Source organism: Apodemus sylvaticus, chromosome 8 (genome assembly GCF_947179515.1).
Source record: "Apodemus sylvaticus chromosome 8, mApoSyl1.1, whole genome shotgun sequence".
Lineage (NCBI taxonomy): Eukaryota > Metazoa > Chordata > Mammalia > Rodentia > Muridae > Apodemus > Apodemus sylvaticus.
In genome coordinates this window covers 62,136,831-62,160,451 of record NC_067479.1, presented here as the reverse complement: position 1 = coordinate 62,160,451, position 23,621 = coordinate 62,136,831, and the positions used below count along the sequence as shown (strand labels likewise).

The following is a 23,621-nucleotide window of genomic DNA, read 5'->3' as shown; positions in this document are numbered from 1 at the left end:
AAATGTCCTCCTTAGGACTGTTTTCATTATATCCCATAGATTTTGGTGTGCTGTATTTTCATTTCCATTTGACTACAGGCTTTAAAAAATGTTACTTCTTGATTTCAAGGACCCACTCATCATTCTATAGTGCTGTTTAATCTACATGAGCCTGTGTATTTTGTGGTTTCTCTAGGTGTTGGTTTCTAGCTTTATTTCATTATAATCAGATAATAACTATTTCAATTTTCTTATTTTGATGATTCTTGTTTTGAGATTCCAGGGGAAGTATAAAAGAAAGCAAGATCTGAGCCCTGTAAGGACCCTAACACAGGGACACTCAGAAAGAGGATGCAAGAAGGGAACAAGCACCACTGGTCTTATACAGTGTAACCCAGCAGCTTGGACAGGACACCCTAAGGTTTTAATTAGATTCTAAATGAGATACAAGTTTAAATAAATGCCAGGATCTTAATTCTTAAATTTGTTAAATATCTCAATTTTAACATGCCCGAAATGTACTTCTTTTGTTTTTTTAGTTTTCTGCAAGTTCTGATTAGCTTTCATCAACTCAATCCCTATACCCAATCAGCTATGAACTCTGCTGCTTTCCTTGGACTACTTTCAGATCTGCCTCACTCTCACTACCTCCCCTGGCTCTGTTTTGTTGTTGTTGTTGTTCTGTTTTGTTTTGTTTGTTTGCTTGTTTGTTTGTTTGCTTTGAGACAGGGTTTCTCTGTGTAGCCCTGGCTGTCCTAGAACTCACTCTGTAGACCAGGCTGCCCTTGACCTCAGAAATCCACCTGCCTCTGCTCCCAAGTGCTCGGATTAAAGGTGTGAACCATGGCCCGGCTCTGTTTTGGTTTTTAAACATATTAACTATGCACCAACTGGGTTCTCTGCATACACTTTTGCTCAGGTTGAATCTGTCTTCCACATTGCTCTCTTTTAGAATACTTAGGCTGAGTTACACAAATATATTTATCTAACAAGCATAAACTCAAAAAAATATGGAGCCGTTTCAGTGTGCTAGACTGACTCTTATAGATGATGAAGACAAGCAATGAACAGAACAAAGTCCCTGTCCTTATGAAGCTAAAATTCTATCAGCCAAGGTGCTGAAGGGACCAAGAGAAATTAAAAAAAAAAAAAAAAAAAAAAACAGGACAAATAGTTATGAATAACAAAAAGAATAGCTATGGCTTGGCAAATAAACGTACAGCATATTAATGTGTAAAAACTAGGTCAGATCACTCCATTTGGAGATCTGAACAAGTATAAAGGAAAGAAAGAACTGAGGTTATCAACTAAACAAAGCTTATACTAAGTAATGGAAAAAATAAAGAGTGTGGGAAAGAAACAGTATGTCCGTGAAGCTGAGGAATAAGTCCTATGGTCTGAATGCCCTCAAATCTCATGTGCTAAAATTTAATTCTCGTGGTAGTGGTACTAATTACGAATCAAAGCTCTCATGGATTGGAGGAGTTTGCCCTCTTGCTTCCTAGCCCTTTTACTGTGTGAGGACAAAGTATACGCCTCCTCTAGCTACTATCAGATCACAGTCAAAATTATTTTAAAGAAGAAATGAACAGTTTCTCTTGGAAATTGTGGAGCATCCTAAGTAATTATCAATAAGATAAGTAAGCTAAGATAATAAGATAGCTAAGTAACTTTAGGATATTAACACAATTAACTATCAAATATTAACTTTTAATAAGTAATTACAATGAATGAACCAAACCTACATATAAACACACACAAACACACTCACTCAGAGACAGTTAGACACACACACACACACACACACACAAAGGGAAAATGGGGCTGGAGAGATGGCTTAGCAGTTAAAAGCACTGACTGTTCTTCCAAAGTCCTGAGTTCAGTTCACAGCAACCACATGGTGGCTCACAACCATCCATAATGAAATCTGATGCACTATTCTAGAGTGTCTGAAGAAAGCTATAGTGTACTTAGATATAAAAATAAAATAATAAATAAATAAATCTTTAAAAAAAGGAAAGAAAAGCACCAAATATTTTCTCAACTGGGTGTTAATATGTGATAGAAAAAAATGAAAAAACAAAACGGAACCATAAATCTAACAATATAGCCTTAGATATCAACACATCTGTATCAAATGATTTAAGCTGCTAAAATGATAGTTATGAGTAATTATTTTCTACTCTATATTTGGTAATTTTCCATGAATGGTATTACTTCTAAAAACAGAAAAGTATTTTAAAAGTAGAAATAAAAACATATTAACCAAAGGTTTTGTTTATGTGATTCTTAATCCTTAAAAGTTTCTTCATTGATATAGCTTTTCCTTTCATTTTAATTCTTCCAAGTTTCTATAAAAAAAATGAGATCATGAAAGAGTGCTAAACTGTTCTGAGCACTGTTTTGCAATATAAATATTGAATACTGCAAACCAGTATTTGAATACATACCCATACATAAAAAAACAAAACAAATACCCTGCTTCTTTAAAATAAAAACACATTAGCATAAAATATGACCCATACCTACTGCATTCCATATCTTCAGGCCAGGGGACACCAAACATCTCCATGAGCTTTGAACACTCACTATAGGCACGCTGACACAGCCTACGGCAGGGAAGTGTGACGCGTCCGTACTCCATACAAATAGGGGCATAGAGTGCACAAAGAAATGGCCGAAAATCCCGAGAACAATCCAGGTTCACCATAGGGTGGAATGGCTAGGAAAAAATTAAAATTGAGTAATTAGATAAATAAAAAGCTTTAGACAAATTTGTTAATTTGGTTTTTTTATTCATTTTTAAACTTCTCAAGAATATTAATATTTCTAAGATTTTTTTTAAATAAAATGTTCTCAAGGGCTTATTTTGGTTAAATCCAAGGACTATGACAGAATTGATAAATCCTTGTATATATTTGTTGTTAGCAGTGATATTAATGAAGAAGCAGGCTAGAAATTAAAAATAATACAGCTTATTTAATATAGAAAAAGAAAAGAAATTATACAAAATTCTTGCTAAAGCTCAAGAATGATTACAGTTTTATTATTTAGTGGTGGGACTGTAAGGGTTTTAACTTCCTTTTATGTATTTCAATTTCTATATTTTCTTCAATTAACACCCATCAAAAAGAGTGAATTAGTAGCAGAAAGTGGTTCTGGGAAGGAAAGAAGGGAGAAGACAAGCCGTTACAGTGTAAAGGGTGGGGTGGGAAAGGGCTCTCAATAGTTGCATCCAGAATCGCACACAGTAAAGGGTATTCTGATAGAGAAAATATCTCTCACCTTTTGTTGACTGGTTTGCATTTTTTTTAAACATAAATACTGAAACTTCTAAATAATTCTTTAAACTGAAATCAAATGTTGTATACATAGCTAATGCTACAACTTGATACTACGTTAATGAAAAGAAAACTTGTGATCCCAAATATAAAACTAGGCTAGGAGAACTACTGCAACCAGAGAATAGATCAAATGCCAAAGTACACCTGTATTTCTGACTATTGAGAATTTTTCCAGTTGTTTTTAAAATTAATTGAGCTACATCTGATTGAGAACTGGTTATACTCTAAGGACTGGGATTATCTACTGAATAAGAATTCATTTGTTTCTACATATCAAGAAACCAAGAATCAGTTAAATCAATGACAAAGAAACTAACTGTATATACATAATTAACATATAACAATCAACAATCACTTCTAAGGATCACAGAGTGGTTTTCACAAAGAACAACTTAAAGGAGAAGTTTTAAGTTACCTACTTAAGCTGCTGGTGAACTACTCATGAAAAACTCATGAACTACTCATGAAAAAGAACCCAAGAACCCCCTCAAAGAGAGGGGAACGGCCACAGGGCCAGAGATGTCTGCAATGAAGGCACTGGCCGAATCTGGGGATAAGGCACAGTATCTGTTAACTGAAAACTGTAAAAATGACAAAAGAAATCAAAATTATTCAAATATATGGAGATGGAAATGGAGTGGCTTAAGCAACAGAACTTTATTGTCTCTGTCTGAGACAATGCTCTCTGAAGCCACTGAGAACAGCCTGTCCCAGAACTCTTCTAGAAGTTTCTCACAGTGGTAGGGATCACTTCACTCAGCACTCTCCCATGGCCTGTCTTACAACTACTTCCCACCTCTTGTGTCTCGGCATGATAGCAGGTAAGAACTCACTCTTCAAAGTTGTTCTCTGACTGCCACACCTGTGCTATGGGACATATGTACACGGACACATTAAAACAAAACTAGAGCTGGGCAGTGGTGGCGCACACCTTTAATCCCAGCACTAGGGAGGCAGAGGCAGGCGGATCTCTCAGCTCAAGGTCAGTCTGGTCTACAGAGTGAGTTCCAGAACAGCCAGAGCTGCACAGAGAAATCCTGTCTCAAAAACCAAAAGAACACAAAACAAAAAACTTATATATGACCAGGTCTAAATATTGAGCCAGTATTAACTAAAAATATAACTATGTAACCTTAAGACTGGAAAGAGAGAGGAAGGGAGGGAGAGGGAAACAGAGAAAGAAAATGCTAATATTATCTTTCAGAACTAAGACAAGGTGATGAGGTCTTAGAAATGAAACTCAAAACACCCATAATGTATGCTGGGGGAGGGAGGAAATTGGACTTCAATAAAATAGTAAATTCCTGAGGAGGAGAGGTGGGTCAGCGAAAACCACAATCACAACCAACCAAAAAGGCAATAGAAAATTCCTGTTCTAAAGGCTCTACTAAAAAGATGAAAAGACAAACTTCAAACTAGGATACATTTTTTGCAATCTTACATACTACAAAAGATTTTGGTTTGTTTTAGTTGGGTTGTTTTTGAGACAGAATTTTGCCACACAGCCCAAGCTGGCCAGAACATAATCCTATCTCATTTTAGCAGGTGCTGGGATTATAGCCAGCAGGGCTTTCTATGTGGAATATATAAATAACGCAGGCGTTAACAAGATGGCTGAACCGCATAAAGGCAATGGGAACTGAGTTAGAATCCCCAGAATCCACCCCACACCAAGAAGAACTGACTCCCATACATTGTTTCATCTTCACAATCAAATTATGGCACACTCCTCCACAAACACATTAATAATAATAATAAGTAAAAGTTTAACTCAAGACCCCAAAATAAAATATAAGGGACACAGAGGGGGAGAGTGGTTGTAAGAGGCTGGAGTAGATAACAGAATACATGAGTCACGAAAGTGAGAAGGTGAGTGGGGGGTGAGTGCCGAAGGATATGGGGAGGGAAAGAGAAGGTTCAGCAAAAACAATCGAACCTGCTACTTTATAGCAAACTGAAAAGTTTTTAAGAAAGAAGAAAATCTAACTGAAAATACCCATAAACCTTAAACAGTTATTTTGACAAATAAAATGCACATGAACTAATACTACATATATACTTGTCCCGCTAAATACAGAAACAGTGGTAATACCAAACAGTGGCAATAATGTGAGGAAAAGCAGATATACCATATCCTACAGGTAGGGATGTAAAGTGGTGCAACTACTATGGTTTCTTAAAACCCAAATATATTTACCATCCAGCACTGCAATCACATTCCTGGTCATTTATCCCAAGAAATGAAAATGTATGTTCACAGAAAAATCTGTCACAAATGTTTACGCTGAGTTTTATTTGTAATAGCAAAGACCTGGAAAAATGCATACATCTTTCAATGTTAACTACATATCAAAATTTCATAAAATAATAAGATTAGAGCAGGAATAGGGAAGAGACATATATAATCCCTGGGTCCTATTCTTGCAAATTCCTAACTTCCTAAAAGCTTACAATTGTTTAAAAACTAAAGGCAAAGTTAACAGCCCTTGGGAGGCAGAGGCATGCAGATCTCTGTTAGTTCAAGGCCAGAGTGATCTACAACAGCAAGGTACAAGTCAGCCAGAACTATAGTGTGACTGTCTCAAAAAAAAAAAAAAAAAAAAAAAAAAAAGAACTACATTCACATGCTGATATATATACATGTGACAAATATGCACATATATGTGTGGTAATATGCAAACTGTAAACTACCAGATTGAGGTATCTTTGTTAATATGTTATCAAAATCTCCACCTGTGAACACCATCTTAAGTTACAAAGTTTATTTTAATGACCATTTTGTGTGTTTGCACTCAACTATAAATACCCTGAGCTACATTTTTGCTCACATTTATTAGCTCAGTAGGGCTTAAAGTACCTCAAGTTGAATAATTTCATACAACAAACAGAAAATGTTAACTTGTCCAAGGTCATACAACTATAAACATGAATCTAAGTGTCAGGCAAACTTTAACATTTTTACACAGATCCCTTGTACTTATCCAATTTGTTTCACTTAACTTCTGTTTTAGTTTCCCCTTTTATAAAACAGTCTTAATACAAGTAGAACATAGCTAATAAATAATAGTTATAAATAAATAATTTATGTATAGTATTATTATAAATGAATAATTTCATGTATAGTAGGGTTATAGCAGGGTGATTTTGTTCCCTGTTCTTAACTGTCAAATGGGAAAACTCAACTGGAGTTTTCTTTTTTTTTTTTCAAATGTCAAAGTAGGTATCCCAAAATTGTGATAGGTGACAGACACCAGATATAAAAAAGACTGATGGCTCAGCAGGTAAGAGCACAAATTGCTTTTGCAGAAGACAAAGTTCAGCCAGGTGGCGGTGGCGCACACCTGTAATCCCAGCTCTCTAGGAGGCAGAGGCAGGCGGATTTCTGAGTTCAAGGCCAGCCTGGTTTACAGAGAGTTCCAGGACAGCCAGGGCTATACAGAGAAACCCTGTTTTGAAAAAAACAAATCCAAAAAACCAAAATAAATAAAGAAAGAGAGAAAGAGAGAGAGGGGGAGAGAGAGAGGGAGAGAGAGGGAGGGGGGGGAGAGAGAGGGAGAGGGGGAGAGAGAGAGAGAGAGAGAGAGAGAGAGAGAGAGAGAGAGAGAGAGAGAGATCATTTTCCATCACCCACATCAGGCAGCTGCCAACCACCAGGAAATCTGAGGACCACTACTTGCCTCCATGGGCACTATACTCATCTGCATAAGCCCACTCAGATACACAAATACATATAACTAAAAATAACATCTAAAAAAGCAGATCATGTATGAGCCCGTGCCTATAAAACACTAGCATGTGCACTAATCCGTGTAAGGAGAGAGAGCACGTCTGATGACTGGAAGCATGAGCAGAGATGGTGGACTACAAAGGATATAGGAAGGCTTCTGATGTGGCAGAAACGTCATACACTTTGATAACGGTGATGGTGACATAGGAGCTGTTAAAAACTCACCAAAGGGAACACTTTAAATAAGTGTACTTTACTATATATGGCATAACTCAATAAAGCTGTTATGAAAAACTAAGTACTAACACTTTTAAAATAAGCAAATCATCTTGGTCTTTACCTTAACAATTTCTAACCACAGCAAAATAAAAATTAAATGATGTGGCCTTGACACTTAGGTTGAGAACACATATATAACATAAGGAACAGTACTCGCAATCTATTAAAGAGAAAAAAGAAGGTGGCTGATTGAATTCTAAATGTTTCTTCCTGAGTGTTTTTCTAAGCAGTGATGTTTTTATTCCCTAAATCAAGAATATAGGAAGTTTACAAACTGAAAAGTAACTTTCTAAAAACTAGATTTCTGATTTCTACAACAAAGGTGCTCAGCATGGACCCTTACATTCTTTGTTTAAATTCAAATCAACCAAGCCTTTGTGCTCCCATTCTTTCTACTCTCAAATTTCCATTCGTTACCATAGCAACCTGCTAACAGACAAGCCTTCAAGCACAGCCACAGTCCAAGCTTAGCAAGGGTGTGAAAAGAGGACAGTGTCAAAGGCCAAAATCTGACTCAGGAGAATCAGAATTCCAACCTTTGTCATTGTACAAAGGGCCTGGTAACTATAGAAACTGTGCAACACTAGGTTTGGGAGAAGCATGACTAAACTCACTATGAACCAATGTAGAACAACAGCCTTGAAAATTCAAAACTCATATTCATAACTACTTTAGATCCAGTTGCAATAAGAAGTTATTCCAAACAACTTTAAAAAATAATTTTATGTAAGTAAAATTATAAGAGACTCTAAATATCAAAGCAAAGCAAAGCAAAGCAAAACAAAACAAAACCCCAAATCTAATCTCTCTTTCTGAAACAATAAAGTTTCTGATGATTTTTAAGGTCCAAAACTTTTAAGAATTGTTTTTTGTCTCTACAAAATAAACTAAACCAAAAACCTCTAGGTAAAAACGAAACAAAACCAAACCAAACAAAACAAAACAACCCACCTTTAAATCAGTAACTGTTTTTCTTTTTCAAACCTTAATTTTCAAAAATGTATCTATCATTGATAACAGCTTGGGAAATTGAATAATCTTTTTGGAAACTTGCCATTATCACAGGAATCTACTCACTTTCATAAGTCAAAGTAGAGTTCCTAAAATAGTACATAAAACTCTTCTTTGGTTAGTAAACTTTTTTAACATTTCACTATTGCGGAGAGTTCTGGATTATGGCATACTTGAAAAATAATACTTTATAGGGCAAATCCTACTCTACTTAAAGCAAGAATTTCGAAAGATTCCTTTAATATAATTTATCATAAGAAAACCAATTCAAAATTTCTAAAATCTGTTATTTTTATTCCTAAAATCAGAAACAACTGCAAATAAGTCTCTACTCTCTCTCTCTCTCTCTCTCTCTCTCTCTGTGTGTGTGTGTGTTTTAATTTAGAAGCATCTTAATTCTGTTTGGTTTACCCTAGTCACAAAACTGGCCTCTAAAACCATATCTATTAGGGAAAGCAATGTAGGTCCATACATACACAAGGCCTTAGGTTTGATATCCAGCACTGCAAAATTAAATACAGATAATAGAGTGGGTCCTTCCACTACACTGTTGTTTGCTTAGAAAAAAAAATCTTCCCATAAACATTAACCTATAATCCTAGCACTCTGAAGGTGGAGGCAAGTACATTTCTGAGTTTGAGGTCAGCTGTAAAAGCCTATCCACAAATAGGGATCGGTATTGTTACACTGGGGTACATTCAAAATATCAAAAGCTGTTATTTTTGTTCTTAAAACCAGAAATAGCCAAAAATAATTCTCCACTATCGTATGTACGGGTTTTCTGTTTTTTAATTTAGAAGGATCTTATATTAGCCTGTCCTAGTTAGGGTTACTATTGCTGTGATCAAACACCACAGCCAAAGGAAAGGGTTTTTTTGGCTTAAGCCTCCAACTGTTCATTGGAGGAAGTCAGGACAGGAACCCGAGCAGGGAAGGAACCTGGCACAGGAGCTGAGATAGAGGCCATGGAGGGAGCTGCTTGTTTGCTATGGCTTGCTCAGCCTGCTTTTTTTATAGAACCTAACACCAAAGCCAGGGGTGGCACCACCCACAATGGGCTGGGCCCTCCCCAACCAATCCCTAATTAAAACGTTCTACAGGTACACCTATGGCCTGATCTTATGGAGGCATTTTCTCAATTCAGGTTCCCTCCTCTCAGATGACTATAGCTTGCACCACTTTGACATAAAACCAACCAACACAGTATCACAAATATTTTGGTTAAGCCACACACCCTGTGCACTTTTTTCTTAAATTTAGCAACAGATCAAGAATAACAGAATTTAGACAAGCAAAGGTACACTTAAGCAGAAGCAAAACAAGATCCTAGACAACTGGAAGTTATGTTGCTTCATTCTTTTACTAGTTATATTACTTATAAAATGCAAGCACATACATTGAAAGCTTCCAATCACATTCAACAACAACAACCAAAAAGAAAAAAGAAAAGACAGACAGACAGACAGAGAAGTATCACACTAGTGTTCACAGACAGGTGGTAGCTTTGGAACTATGATCACTAACCCACCAAACTATTTTCAACCCCAGGAAAGTAAGATTTAGATATAGCAGTAAAACATAATTATGCTTACTACCATTGCTAAGGAACTTATAGTTTAATTCAAGCATTTACTTATTAGTAAATACTATATGTGAGGCTCTGGGTTAAGTACTAGGCATACAAAGGTGAGTAAGGACAAGCTTCCAAATTCTAGGAGTGGAACAAAAAATAAATATTGTAACAACAACAACAACTTATGAGCACATGCCCACCCTCACACACTCACACACGCGCACACACACGCGCGCGCACACACACACACACACACACACACACCAGGAGTAAACAAAGCATATTACTAAGTATAGTGGTAAGGGTACAAACTTTGGCCTTCCTAGGTTCCACAGGAAATCAAAATCAGACCCAAGTCAGGCCTTGAAAAAAAAGTAAGATATTACTCAGATATTGGTAGAGCCTTCCAGGCAAATGTGGTGTTTACCATGATTGTTAAGGTCAAGGAACTGAAAATGTGGTGAATGGCTTCTGAAGACCATGGAGACCAACTATTAAATAGAAGCTATTTACAAATGTCTATGATGCTTCAAACTGGATCCTCTGAACAAGATTGGCACTGCTATTTAAAAAGGTAATTTTCATATTTTGTTTGATCTTTGTATCCAATATAATCTAATGATGGTAGTTCCAGCTACACTGTTTAAAAGTAATAAAACTTAGGCTTGAATTTCCATACCTCGAAACTTCTTACTCTTCCCTCTTTATTACAGAATATTCTCTATGTTTGCATATAATGCCATTTCTATCTCTGTAAAGGAAGTGCTAAAGATCAATGAGATGCTATTTTCCAGCTCTGAGAGTGGTTTAGTACTATTACAGAATACTATGGCTTGCATCTGAATGTCCTCAGAGGCTCCTGTTTCGAACAGAAAGCTTTAGGAGGTAGGGCTTACCTGGTAGAAGTAAAACTATTAGAGTATCCATTTGAGGGTTAAACTCAGCTGCTGGCTCAAGTCTTCTCTCTGCTTGTGGGTCTACTGCAATATGGGCAGCAGGACCACAAACATCTGCTATGAACTGAGCCCCTCCACTACACCGTCCCCCACAAAGCAGTGTGTACAGAGCCATATTGGGGCAGTCTTGCACTTGGTCAGAGTTTGACTTTGGTCAAGGTTAACTTCTCCCAGTTAGCCAGGATTCTGCTCCACCTAGGGTGGAGTGCACGTAGTAAAGGTTAAGTTCATTGTTCTTCCTGGTATAGGGATTCCTGAATTAAACAGGTGACCCACCCAGCTGCCGGAGCAGTCAAGACGAAGACCTCCAAGAGAAGCTAGACAACTTCCACCGGAACTCAGCCTGGAGTCTGGGGGGAGGGTTTGCCCAAACTGTTAAAAGGTCCGGCGCCATTAAAGTTTACGGCTTTGATCAGTGAACATTGACTTAGCCGTACTTTCATTTCGCCGCTCTTCCCTATGACCCCAAAATTCTCTCAACAGGTAACCTGGTTTACATGTAGCTGCTGGCGGCTACATAGTGGCGCCTGAACGTGGGAAGACCTGGCACGAGAGAATTTCTTGAGGTAGCCCTATCCAGCGAAGCTTCGCAGAAAAAGGTGAAAATTAATGGTGTCCGCACGGTAAGCAACATAGAGGGCAAAACTAGCGCTAGTGAATTCGTGTCTATGGTTGTGAGTGCAGGAATGGATACAGTTTTTCAAGCATACTGCGTGGACCCAGCGCAGGACTGCTTGGGTTGATAAGATAGGGAAATATGGGGAAGGAATTTGGTAGGCATTTGCCCAAAGCTCGTAAGAGCTGATTTCGGCGAAAAGAAAGGGGTTTTTAAAAATAGGCATATGTCCACAGCTTCTAAGAGCTGTTTAAAGAGGAAAATGGATGCAATTGCTTAACAAGCACGCTTAACTTTCTGTGTATCTTTCCGTGTTTGTCCCGGTGCACCGACTGTCTATGTGTATGTTTATGTCCTCTCTGTGTCTTTGTGTGAATGACTGTTTCATGTTAAAAAGAAAAATTGGTAAAGATTACATCTGCTGGTAACCTCTTGAGCTAGCCACAGTTTGTGTGGGGATTGATTCAAAGCCACGCCGCGACAGCGCAGCTCACTCAAGAGGCAAGCGTGGCTGGGGAAAAAGCCGCTCTTAAAGCCCAGAAACCTCAAGATTTGGGAAGACTTTGGTTTGGCTTGTGAAATTCATGTAGTCGCTTTATACTTGTTTTTAATTGGTTTTAATGATATAAGGCTTTACATTTCTTGACTAAAGAGTTATAAATTAATTGGTTATTATGTAAAAGGTATAGTGTTATTAAGAAAAGGTTAGTTTAAAACTGGTAATTCAGTGTTAGAGCCATCTTAACTAACTACACGTGGCCTAACGCCACTCATGCTTTGTTCTTGTTTATAATTGGATTTAAAGGTATATTTTGCATGTCTTGACTATAGAGTATTGGCTTAAGTCACTGCACATGACTTAAAAGGTATAATGTTATTAACAAAAGTCAGGTTAAGGCTGGTAGTTTAGGGTAGTCGCCATTTTGAACACGTGGCATGATGGTTAAGGCTGGTAGTTTAGGGTAGTCGCCATTTTGAACACGTGGCATGACGATTAAGGCTGGTAGTTTAGGGTAGTCGCCATTTTGAACACCACATGGCATGACGCAATCCAGGAAATACAGGCCTTTAAGACGCTCCTAAATTGGCATGGTGTTTTGTGTGAATCTTGGCCTGGAGATTGGATTTTAAGATTTAAAATAATGTCTCTTTAATAAGTTACACTGGCAGACAAACCTTGTGCTGTAAAAATGTGTTTGCCATTGATTTTAAAGAAAATAGATTGTTTAAAATTGGGATTTGCTTCCAAAATTGCAATTGTGCTCTAATATTGCAAGAAAACATTGAGTTACAATAAAAATCAGTGTGTCATTGGCTACAGTTTTCAGTTTGCAGGCTCGTAATTGTTAACATTTTGTAATTAAGATAATTTTGAGAGTGATACAGCTATGGGTTTTAGGGGCCCATTGCCACTTTTCCACAAGTTTATAGGCTACAATGGTAGGAGCAAAATTTAACCCTCCAAGATTAAAAAGGATATCTCTGTAGAAATGTATTTGATATCAAGTAGGTTCCTTTGACCATGAAATTACAGGTTTCTTTTGTTTAATCCTTAAATTGTCCTTGTAGGTTTGGGTCTGGTCTTAGATAAAAGGCTCAGATTAGAAGATATTTACATTTGAGGAATCTCATACTATGTCCTTGCCAAGGACTCAAGGTGGATCCTAGGGCAGATAAAAAAATTTACATTTGAGTTAATGCAAAGCTTAGAGCTGCCTCAGGGGAAGCTAGTTAGGAAGTTTTGAGAAATTGTTTCTGCCTTACAGGCCCCACCTAGGGAGTGTTTGGCTTAAAAAAAAAAAAAAAAAAAAAAAAAAAAGTTTTTGACTTATCCAGGTGTGGGTTAAAATGCAGTTCAAATCTATGAAAGGTCAAGGAGGCTATAAAAGCATTAACATTTGGCCTGTCTACTCCCTATAAAATTATTGTAAATTTAAAGGGTTGGTTTTTTGCTTTACATTCTGATAATTATAAAAGCATTTGCTTCTAATTTTAAAGAGACAACAAAACAATTTCATTAGAAAGTTTTGCCTCAGGGAATGGCTAACCGCCTTATGTCTTGTGAGAAAAAGTGTTTTGTCTCTGTTTCAATACTAGAAGTTAAGATCTTAAAATTTTCAGTGTATAATGTTCATAGAATGTTTGTTACAGGCCCTTGCTCCTATAGACTTTTAGAATTTTTAGGTAAATGATTTTCAAAGGTTGTTAAGATATATTAATTGGCTTTATCTTATTTACCTCATTTTAAGCTTGCCACAGAAGGTCTTAAACCTCTGTTTTCAAGGTAGGAAACGTTTGTTCCTTGCTTCAAGCAACAATCAAATTTATTATTAATGGTTGGTCTATTACATGGCAAGCATTTTTAGGCAAAATTAATAATTGTTATCCAAAAGATAATTTGTACTATCAGATCACATGTTTATTCCTTTAAGTTTCTCCCTGCTTCAACACAGATACCTGAATTGGGTGCTATAGCAGCTATTTTTAAGATGTTAAAGGTCAAGCTTTTAATAATAGTAGATATACATAGCTCATGGTCTATAATTGCTTAAAATTGGTCCATTTTTAATACTGCTAATTCTTAATTTCTACAGTTTGTACAAATGTGATTCAAATTTCTAAGAACAAAGGATATATTCTCTAAATGACTGTCCTTTAGGTATTTGAAATAATTTTATATTTTGTGCACATCAAATTATAAAGATTTGTTCTTGATGTCCTCAATTTCTACCTCTACCACGTAATGGTGTTAATCCTAGAGGACTTAGTTATTACAGATAAATGATATTCATATTTCTAATTTAAAAGATTAAAAAAATATGTACATGTGACTAATGATTCATTTTTAGGCTGTCTAGTTGCAACTGCTCTAACAGAAAAAGCAACTATATTTTATATAATTACATAGTTATTGCCTATGTTATGGTTTATACTTTGTGTTCCAACTTAAATTAATAAAACAATATCTTCTTGGAAGAAAGAAGAGAGGGGAAATTGTGTCCCTGTGCATATAATTTAAATTATGCTTACATGTTTTTAAGAAAATTTTAAAATTTTAAAATTGGATGCCAAGAAACTCCTTGCTAAATGTATATGACATCTTGTAATTAGACATATTGATGTCTAGGTGAAATGAAGGAATTCACTTACTAACATATGCCATGATCCTGATTTAATATTGGGGGAGAAGGCATGTCCTCTGTTTTTTCCACAGAATGCTGCAGAAGATATGCTGACTGTGCTTGCTGAATGCCCAGACCATGGTAACATAAGAGCTATATTGGATATATGTTCTTGACTTACCTCAATTGTTAAATGTCCCAGGTTAGATAAATTGCCTAGCTTCAAGCTTTTAGACTTTGTGGGACAGAAAATAGAGACTGTTAAGCTAGCTTAGGAAAAATTAATCTAAAGAAGAGTTAAAATGACTCTTCTCCTTATTGTGTTCAGCTGACTTAACCATAGACTAGTCTAGAAATAATCCCAATATTGAAGATTCCAATTTTGAAGATGGCTAACAATCTTCAGCCAGCTGTGTTAATTTAACATATAGTCTCCACTTTTCCTGAGAAGTAACAGCTTAATTCTTGATTCACAAGGCTACCTCTCCCACCTCAGAGGCCAAGCCTTGGGTCCTTAAAGTTGTTAATTTACAACTGAATTGGATACTTCTGGGACAAGTTAATCCTATTCCACCTTTAACTCTTGACCTTGTCTGTTAAGCAGACTGGCTGTCTCCACCCAGGTTCACCTGGATGGAGAGATTACATGTCTGTTAAAGACACTTGCAGACCCCCCTGGCTTCAAAACTTACACAAGTGGATCTCCAAAGAGGGAGCCACATAGAACTCAGATCTATGTGTGTTTGTTTATGAACAAACATGGGTACCAGCGAGACGTGCGAGGCAAAGCACTGCATGGGGAGGTGAATTTCTGCTTCTGAGTCCCCAGGAAGTACACCTAATTGCATAGGGGTTAACGTCGAGAGGCTGTCCTTAAAATAATAAGGGAGCCTATTACCCCTCCTCTGAAAAAGACGTTATACAATATTTAAGAGGAATTACGGTCAATGCTTCCCCTCCTGGTTAAGGCCCGCCTTCTTATGAAGGATATTTATCCACTTGTTTTCTACCTCCTCGTGTTCAAATTAATAAAAAAAGGGAGGACATGTACAGAGCCATATTGGGGCAGTCTTGCACTTGGTCAGAGTTTGACTTTGGTCAAGGTTAACTTCTCCCAGTTAGCCAGGATTCTGCTCCACCTAGGGTGGAGTGCACGTAGTAAAGGTTAAGTTCATTGTTCTTCCTGGTATAGGGATTCCTGAATTAAACAGGTGACCCACCCAGCTGCCGGAGCAGTCAAGACGAAGACCTCCAAGAGAAGCTAGACAACTTCCACCGGAACTCAGCCTGGAGTCTGGGGGGAGGGTTTGCCCAAACTGTTAAAAGGTCCGGCGCCATTAAAGTTTACGGCTTTGATCAGTGAACATTGACTTAGCCGTACTTTCATTTCGCCGCTCTTCCCTATGACCCCAAAATTCTCTCAACAGGTAACCTGGTTTACATGTAGCTGCTGGCGGCTACACAGTGGAAGTCCCTAAAATGTGAGCCAAAATAAACCTTCTCATCCTTATGTTATTTCTGTAGGTTTCTGTCAGTGACAGTCTAATACAGAGACAGAGAGCAGATCCCACTAATGGTAAGAAACAGGTTCTCTCATGCACTGCTTCTTGATACAACTTCTATTGAGAGTTTAAAACTATCAATGAAAACATTTTCTTTGAATACCTGAATTTCATTTCAAAACTATATTGGCAAAAGTATGAAAACACATGTGTGGCACTTGTTGTAAGAGCAAAGGATAGAAAAAAAATCCCCAATGTTCATCAGTAAGTACTGGGTGAAGAAAATGGTAATTATCCAACCCATTTAGCTATAAACATCAAAGACATCATAGCCATCATATTATAAGTTTTTTAAGAGTAAGAAGAAAGGCAGGTAAGTGCTCATGAGCAAGGAGTGAATTTAGGAATCCTTGTGTTACCTAGAATCTGAAACTGCAGCCACTGCAGAAAGCTGTTCAGCTGCTCCTCAAAACACTAAATGGTTTGACACAGTTTCCTAGCAGCTTAAGATACAGGTTCAGCCACACAGAGAAAAAAAATCACACACACACCCCAAAAAACCCAAAACAACAACAACACAGTGCTGGTTTGGTCCCCAGTACTAGGGAAAAAATGGTTTGTTTTGTTTTGTTTTAAACAGAATTACTGAGCTGAGAGACAGCTGTAAGCATTGCAGTGCCTGCTAAGTTTCAAGTCTTTTGCTATTGCATGAAACTCACACTCTCGAACTGTATCTGATGATGGTCTCCGTAGCAACCCCGCCCTGCTATAACAGCCATGAGATAAGCAACTTCTTCAGGGTTTCGTCAAATCTTTGAAGCCTTCTCTTAGAAACTACTTCCCACTTATGGACTCTCTCCTAGGCTATCAAATTCAAAGAGGCAGTCCCGCTGATAATAAACTATATGGGTTACTTGGGCAAATCTGAGAAGGCAGACAAAGCCTATCATGCCATCATTCTGAATATCCCATGAACCCAAGAGTAATGATACAAGTCCATCCCTTACTAGCAACTCTGACAAGTTATAAACAGGATCAGGAACAGAATTCAAATTTGTACACCACGCATTTTACGGCTTCTTACAAATCTCTCATTTAATCTTCACAAGCATGTCTAGATTTTTTCCATTTTTGTTGCCTAAAATAAGTTATGAAAACAAGATGTTAGCCGGGCGGTGGTGGCGCACACCTGTAATCCCAGCACTCTGGTAGGCAAAAGCAGGCAGATGTCTGAGTTCGAGGCCAGCCTGGTCTACAGAGTGAGTTCCAGGACAGCCAGAACTATACAGACAAACCCTGTCTCAGGAAAAAAAACAAAAAACAAAAAACAAAAAACAAAAAACAAATCCAAAAAAACAAAACAAAACAAAACAAACAAAAAGTTGGAATGATAGACAAATTGTCCAAAGTCTTATACCTATGCATGACAGTCAAAGCAGAACCTAAGTTAGTACAGGCATCCTTATCACTTGTTTCCGAGGAAATTATGACTTTGCAGTGATACTAGATATGAGGGTATTTCTAATTCAATCTTCAGCACATAGCAAAGGCTACTACAACTATCACACCAGGAGCCAACTTATGGCCATCAGATAATACCCCTTTCATATTATCCTAGTCTGATGGTCAAGGACAAATATTTCTCTTTATTGGTTAGACTTTTATATTCATCGGAAAGCAGAAAATGTTTTGTTCAATCTCTACAGTATTATCAAATATTTGGATTATTTAACATGCCTGCTATACTTTGAAATACTATGAATTGTGATCTTTCTACAAATTTCACCAGATTTATGCAAGACTTTGAAGCAGTGAATATGTGTTTTACTGTAAAATAAAAAATTCCAAATGTGGGCTCTGAAACACTGTCAAACTGATAAAAAATATAAGACATTGTCCAAATTATATTACACAGTCATGTTAATATTAGAATATAGATAGCCAGGGTGAGGTGGCACCTGTCTTTAATCCCAGAACTCAGGAGGCAAAGGCAGATCTTAACACCAGCCAGAGTTATATAGCAAGACATTGTCTTAAACAAACAAACAAATAGCAAAAACTATCACTTGGAGAGCAGTGTGTAGTAAATACTCTATAGGCATATTTTAATTTTGCACTATGAAATCTTGTGTACTTACTAACTGTATTTTATTGTTTTTCGAGGCAGGGTTATACACAGCCCAGACTGGCCTCTACCTGATCCTGTAGTAGAGAACTGTCATGAACTATTACTGATCTTCCTGCCTCCACCTTCCAAGTACTGGCTTATACCACCACTGCAAACACCGGGCTACTGGTGTTACTTAAATCAAAGGAACTAGGTTGGTAAGGTTCACACAAATTGCCACCGTAACCCTGCTTGAGTTCAAACACTAGGCTGCCTAGCTCCTAAGCCTATATTCTTCATCAGACTTTTACTGTCTCCCCATTTGTATCTAGTAAATATATCTTTGTCCTCAAATCAAAGACCATTATAGACACTTTTAAACCTAGGATCAGCCATATCCATTAATAGGACACAGTTTCTGAAGCAAAACTAAGAAGTACTGAAGAGTAAGTACCTGTAAGTAAGGCAATAAACTTACATAGAATTCTGAACCATCAGGAACAGAATTAGCATAACAAACTTTTCTCATTGATTGAAAGTTACTCTTAAATTGATGTGAACTTGACATGACCAGGAAAACATCTTGGATGTTAAGAAGGCTGGGGGTAGGGGGATACTATAACCCTAAAGAACAAAATAATTCAGCCTTAAAAACATTACATTATACTGGGTGGTGGTAACATACACTTTTAATGCCAGCACTGGGTAGGAAGAGGCAGGCTAAACTGATTTCAAGGCTAGCCTGGTCTACAAAGTGAGTTCCAGGACAGTCAGTGCTATACAAAGAAACCCTGCCTTGAAAAACAAAACAAAACGAATCACATTATATTCCATATTCAGCTACTGAATGTTACGTAATATTATTATACTGTTATCTATATAAAGTTATTTATTAGTTAAATAATGGAGATGTAACCTCTGAAGAGCTATTATCACCCATGTTTTAGTGTTTTAAATTCTTTATAAAAACATGTCTAAAAATAAATTCAAGAATAGAATCTCTTTAAACACAAATTCTTCAATCTATTTTAGTATGACCCAAACTATTTAAATTTTCAAATGTGTAAGATAAAGTTAAAAACAGCACTATTTTCCTATTGTTTTTATCAAACACACGAGGTGTGTCATCTGGGAAGTGCAGGTTACTCTCCAGAGTGTCTTACCTCCATTGCTAATGCTGCAGTCTGTTGGTCATAGTGGTTCAGAAGATTAGGCATGAAGGTAGTATTGTAAGGCAAATCTTGGCACATCCTCAAGGTTATAGGTTCACAAGAAAACAAACTGTGCCCGCCTATCTGCCCCAGAAACACAGTCAAGAGCCAAAGATAAAAGACAATCCAGCTCACAGCCATTCTTCCTGGATCAGATGAGGATGTGTTTTAGATCAGTATACGCCTGCAGGCCTAAGCTTGAAAATACCCCTTCTGTATGTTAGGCTCCTCAGTCAAAAACTCCCTGTACTGTCAAAGGACTGTTAACCTGGTCTCACAAAGGGCATTTGTTTTTGGTTTCACAATATGGGAAAATGACATCATCTTGTATCTTCTTTTCATTTTATTACATAGGGCACATCTGGCCAGCATATCAAGTCGATCAACCACATTCCCAAATCACAGATTCCATCTTAGGAGGAGAGTGATTTCTTTCTTGTTGAAATTATCTGAAAAATATTGAAAATGGGAAAGTTAATCACTTCTCAAAATACTGCAGACTTAACATTAAAATATCTGATGGGACATCATGCTGATTTAATAGAGAAAATACAAGGGTATTCAACAAAGTAACAGTTTTTCTATTTTATCATATATGATATAAATGTATATGTATATATTCACACACTAAAAATAGTCCTTAGAGATTTATTTTATTTATATGAGTACACTGTAGCTGTCAGACACACCAGATATGTAATGATCCCATTACAGATTGTTGTGAGCCATCACGTGGTTGCTGGGAATTGAACTCAGGACCTCTGGAAGAGCAGCCAGTGCTCTTAACTGCTGAGCCATCTCTCCAGCCCTATAATATCTTTATATTCTAAGTTACATATATAACACATGGTAGAGAATTCTGTCACAAGATATAATTGATCCATTTCTAAAGTCTTTTCCATTTTCCCAAACTGTATTTAAATGATACTTACTGTAAAATAGTCTATGGAATTTCAAATTTATTGTACACATTTTGGACATTGGTAGTACATTTTTATATTAACTAACTTCACAGAAAGCAGCTGTGAAAGGTCTAGGATGAGATTAAAGCTTCTTATTAATTCTACATTGTAAACACTGTCACTTAACCCATACTTTTCTTTCCTGAAAATTATTTACACATCACTTCTCGAACATGAGAATCTACAAGTAAATTATGAGATAATGTATAGAAAAAAGTAGCAGTACGCATTAGGTGTTTGGGGCACTGAGTTGCAGTTGACAAGGCCATCTCTATCAACCAATACTGAGCTAACAAATAGAAGGTTCTAAAAGTATGACCCAACAGTTTTGCCAATGCTGCATCTTTTTAGATAACACAAAAATGTAATGCCATATTTACTCCCCTGGAATCTCAAACAAATGACCAACAAATGGTCACTGCAAGGCCTAGCTATGCAGTTAAGCCAGAATAGGGCTAGGAAAGTTAGGGGTAAATTCCTCTAATCTGCACAACTCCCCCAAAGAGAGAGACATTGCCTAAGGGCCACTACCTAAGGAAAAACTCCTAAAGATGGTCCTAAACAAATGTCCTGTAAGTCAGGTCTTGAGAAATGCTGTGCTAAAACAGAGAAAAAGTTTATATATAAGCAGCTCTGAAAGGTCTAGGATGCTCAATCCCTGACACAGCTTCTCCCTTCCAAAAGATGCACATGGATTGTATTTATTAACATAATAACGTGATAAGCAAAAGAAAAAGAAGTACAAGTAGAAGAAAAAGTATATTTATATATAATCATCTATAGGAAATTAAGAAGTAGATGGATATAAAAATAACTAATAGGGCTAAAGAAATAGCTATGGGCTTAAGAGCCCTTGTTGCTCTTGCAGAAGAATCAGTTTTGGTTTCCAGCACCCACATGATAGTTCACAACTATCCATAACCCCAGATCCAGGGGATCAAATGCCCTCTCTGAGGACCCCAGATATGCACATGGTACACAGACATCATGCAGGCAAACACTCATACATATAAAATATAATGATTAAAAAAGAATACTAGAAAAAGTATCAAAAAACAAAAGAAATACACACATGGCCAATAAATGCAAAAAGCGATGTTTAACCACTAATAAAGAACTTCAAATAAAAAGGGCAAACATAATACTTCTGCCAATCCAATGTACAAAAACAACAATGACAAAGCATAGTACGGCATGGATGGCAGGGAAGAAATTATATTCAGCATTTCAAAATACTTGAGATAAGAATCTAAACTAGTTGATACTTTCTTTTAAATGAGTACTTATCAAGCTAGAGAGATGGCTCAGTGGTTAAGAACACCTAATGTTCATCAGAGACCCTCTGTCCAACTCCTGAGCTGCAGGTGGCTCACAACCATCTAGAACTCCCATTCCAGGGGATTCAATACCCTCTTCTGGCTTCTTTAGGGAGTGCAGGTACATGGTAAACAATTTTTAATGACTTTTTAATACCAAAAGATTTCAAATGGGCACAACTTGATCCAGCAAGCCTATTCATAATTTTTTCCTGAAGGACAAAACTGCACGTGGTATACAACTGAAATATTAGCAAAAGTAATTTATAACAACTAAAAAAAAAAAAACCCTGAAAATAACCAAAAAAATTACCAATAGTAGTTTGGCTAAGGTGGTACAACACATGATGGACTATTAGACAGACACTAAAAAGATAAACACGACTAAGAGCACACCACAGTGGTCCTGTGTACTCAACACCACAAAGACCTGTGCTCAATCCCTGACACAGTTTCTCCCTTCCAAAAGATGCACATAGATTGTATTTATTAACATAATAACGTGATAAGCAAAAAAAAAAAAAAATTAGAGTTGGAAAAATGCTCAGTAGGTAAAGCATGAAGCACTGAGTTAAATTTCCAGAAGCTACATAAAGCCAGATACAATAACACACATCTGTAATCCCAGCATGCCGACAGGGAGAGGGAGCACATATAGAATGACAGCATACTTACATACATACATAAATAAATCTTTAAAAAATAAAAAAAAAAGGAACAGTATACATACATAACTAACTTCTGTCAGCAAAGCATACCTGCCAAGAACTCAGCTGTCTCAGCCTGATGTCATGGTGCATGCCTACAATCCCAGAACTCAGCAAAAGGATTACAAATGGAGAATAGTTTGGGCTACAAAGTATGGCCATCTTTAAAAGAGGAAGGGCATATCAATTATTTAAAAATAATATAAGTACCTTATAGAATTTTATGAAAGACCTGATTTTATATTACTTTGTATATAAGGGACAGAACTTCAAATCTACAAATGTGTGCTGAGTGGAAGACAAGAATAAATACTAGTTGAGCCATTTATTGACTGGTAATTAAAGCAAAGCCAAGGGATATACTACTTGTAATACTGCAGGTAGTAAGAAAAGCAGAGGAGTGAAATTTAGTATGATTCAAATATATTTTTCAGGCTAGCCAGCCAGCTCATCAGGTAAAAGCACTTACCACTGGGCCTGGCTGACAGGAGTTCAATCCCCAGAAGCCACAGGACAGAGAGGATTAACTTGAGTAACTCACAAAAGTTATCCTCTGATCTCCACATGCTCTCTCTCTCTCTCTCTCTCTCTCTCTCTCTCTCTCTCTCTCTCTCTCTCTCTCTCTCATACACACACACAGACACACACACACACACACACAAATAAAACACCAAACAAAATGACTTTTTTGGTGGTGGTGGTATTTGTTTTTCGGGACACGGTTTCTGTGTATAACAACAGTCTTGGCTGTCCTGGAACTTGCTTTGTAGACCAGACTGGTCTCAAATTCTCAGAGATCCTCCTGCCTCTGCCTCCTGAGTGCTGGGATTAAAGACAAGCACACAACGCCTGGCAAAACTTGACTTTTTTAACACTGAAAAATTCAGGTTACCTATCAGCCCAAAATGGTGTGTGTGTGCTTTAAAACACCCTGTACACATCCTACATGACATTTGAACAGTGAACTGCCTATACACACATATGCATGTGGGGGGGTAAGGTGTAGCTCAGGTATTTTTCTCAGAAGCATCCACACTGCTTTGCTGAGATGACCAAGTTTCTTACCAAGGGCCAGCTAGGCTGTCTAGTGAGCCAGTCTCAACAATCTACCTGTCTCTGAAGCTGGATTAGACACATGCATCTTCTACACAGGGAATCTTTTAATATGTATATGTACCAAGGATCAGGTCTCATTTGTATATCTACTGA

At 37.1% G+C, this 23,621-nt stretch overlaps 2 protein-coding genes across 2 annotated transcripts in view; one reads left to right on the top strand and one right to left on the bottom strand.

Annotated features, from left to right (window-relative positions):
* The window catches only part of Fzd3 (frizzled class receptor 3), a 64,960-nt gene that overhangs the window by 36,978 nt on the left and 4,361 nt on the right, over nucleotides 1-23,621 (bottom strand). Inside the window, exons 2-3 of the mRNA XM_052191174.1 lie at nucleotides 19,380-19,876; nucleotides 2,505-2,701 (exon numbers count right to left, since the gene is read on the bottom strand). Of these exons, the coding sequence (XP_052047134.1) occupies nucleotides 2,505-2,701; nucleotides 19,380-19,568 (386 nt within the window). The 5' untranslated portion in view covers nucleotides 19,569-19,876. The remainder of the gene's footprint in view (nucleotides 1-2,504; nucleotides 2,702-19,379; nucleotides 19,877-23,621) is intronic.
* Fbxo16 (F-box protein 16) overlaps nucleotides 11,325-23,621 on the top strand; it is a 71,791-nt gene continuing 59,494 nt past the window's right edge. Inside the window, exon 1 of the mRNA XM_052191175.1 lies at nucleotides 11,325-11,492. Within this exon, the coding sequence (XP_052047135.1) occupies nucleotides 11,479-11,492 (14 nt within the window). The 5' untranslated portion in view covers nucleotides 11,325-11,478. The remainder of the gene's footprint in view (nucleotides 11,493-23,621) is intronic.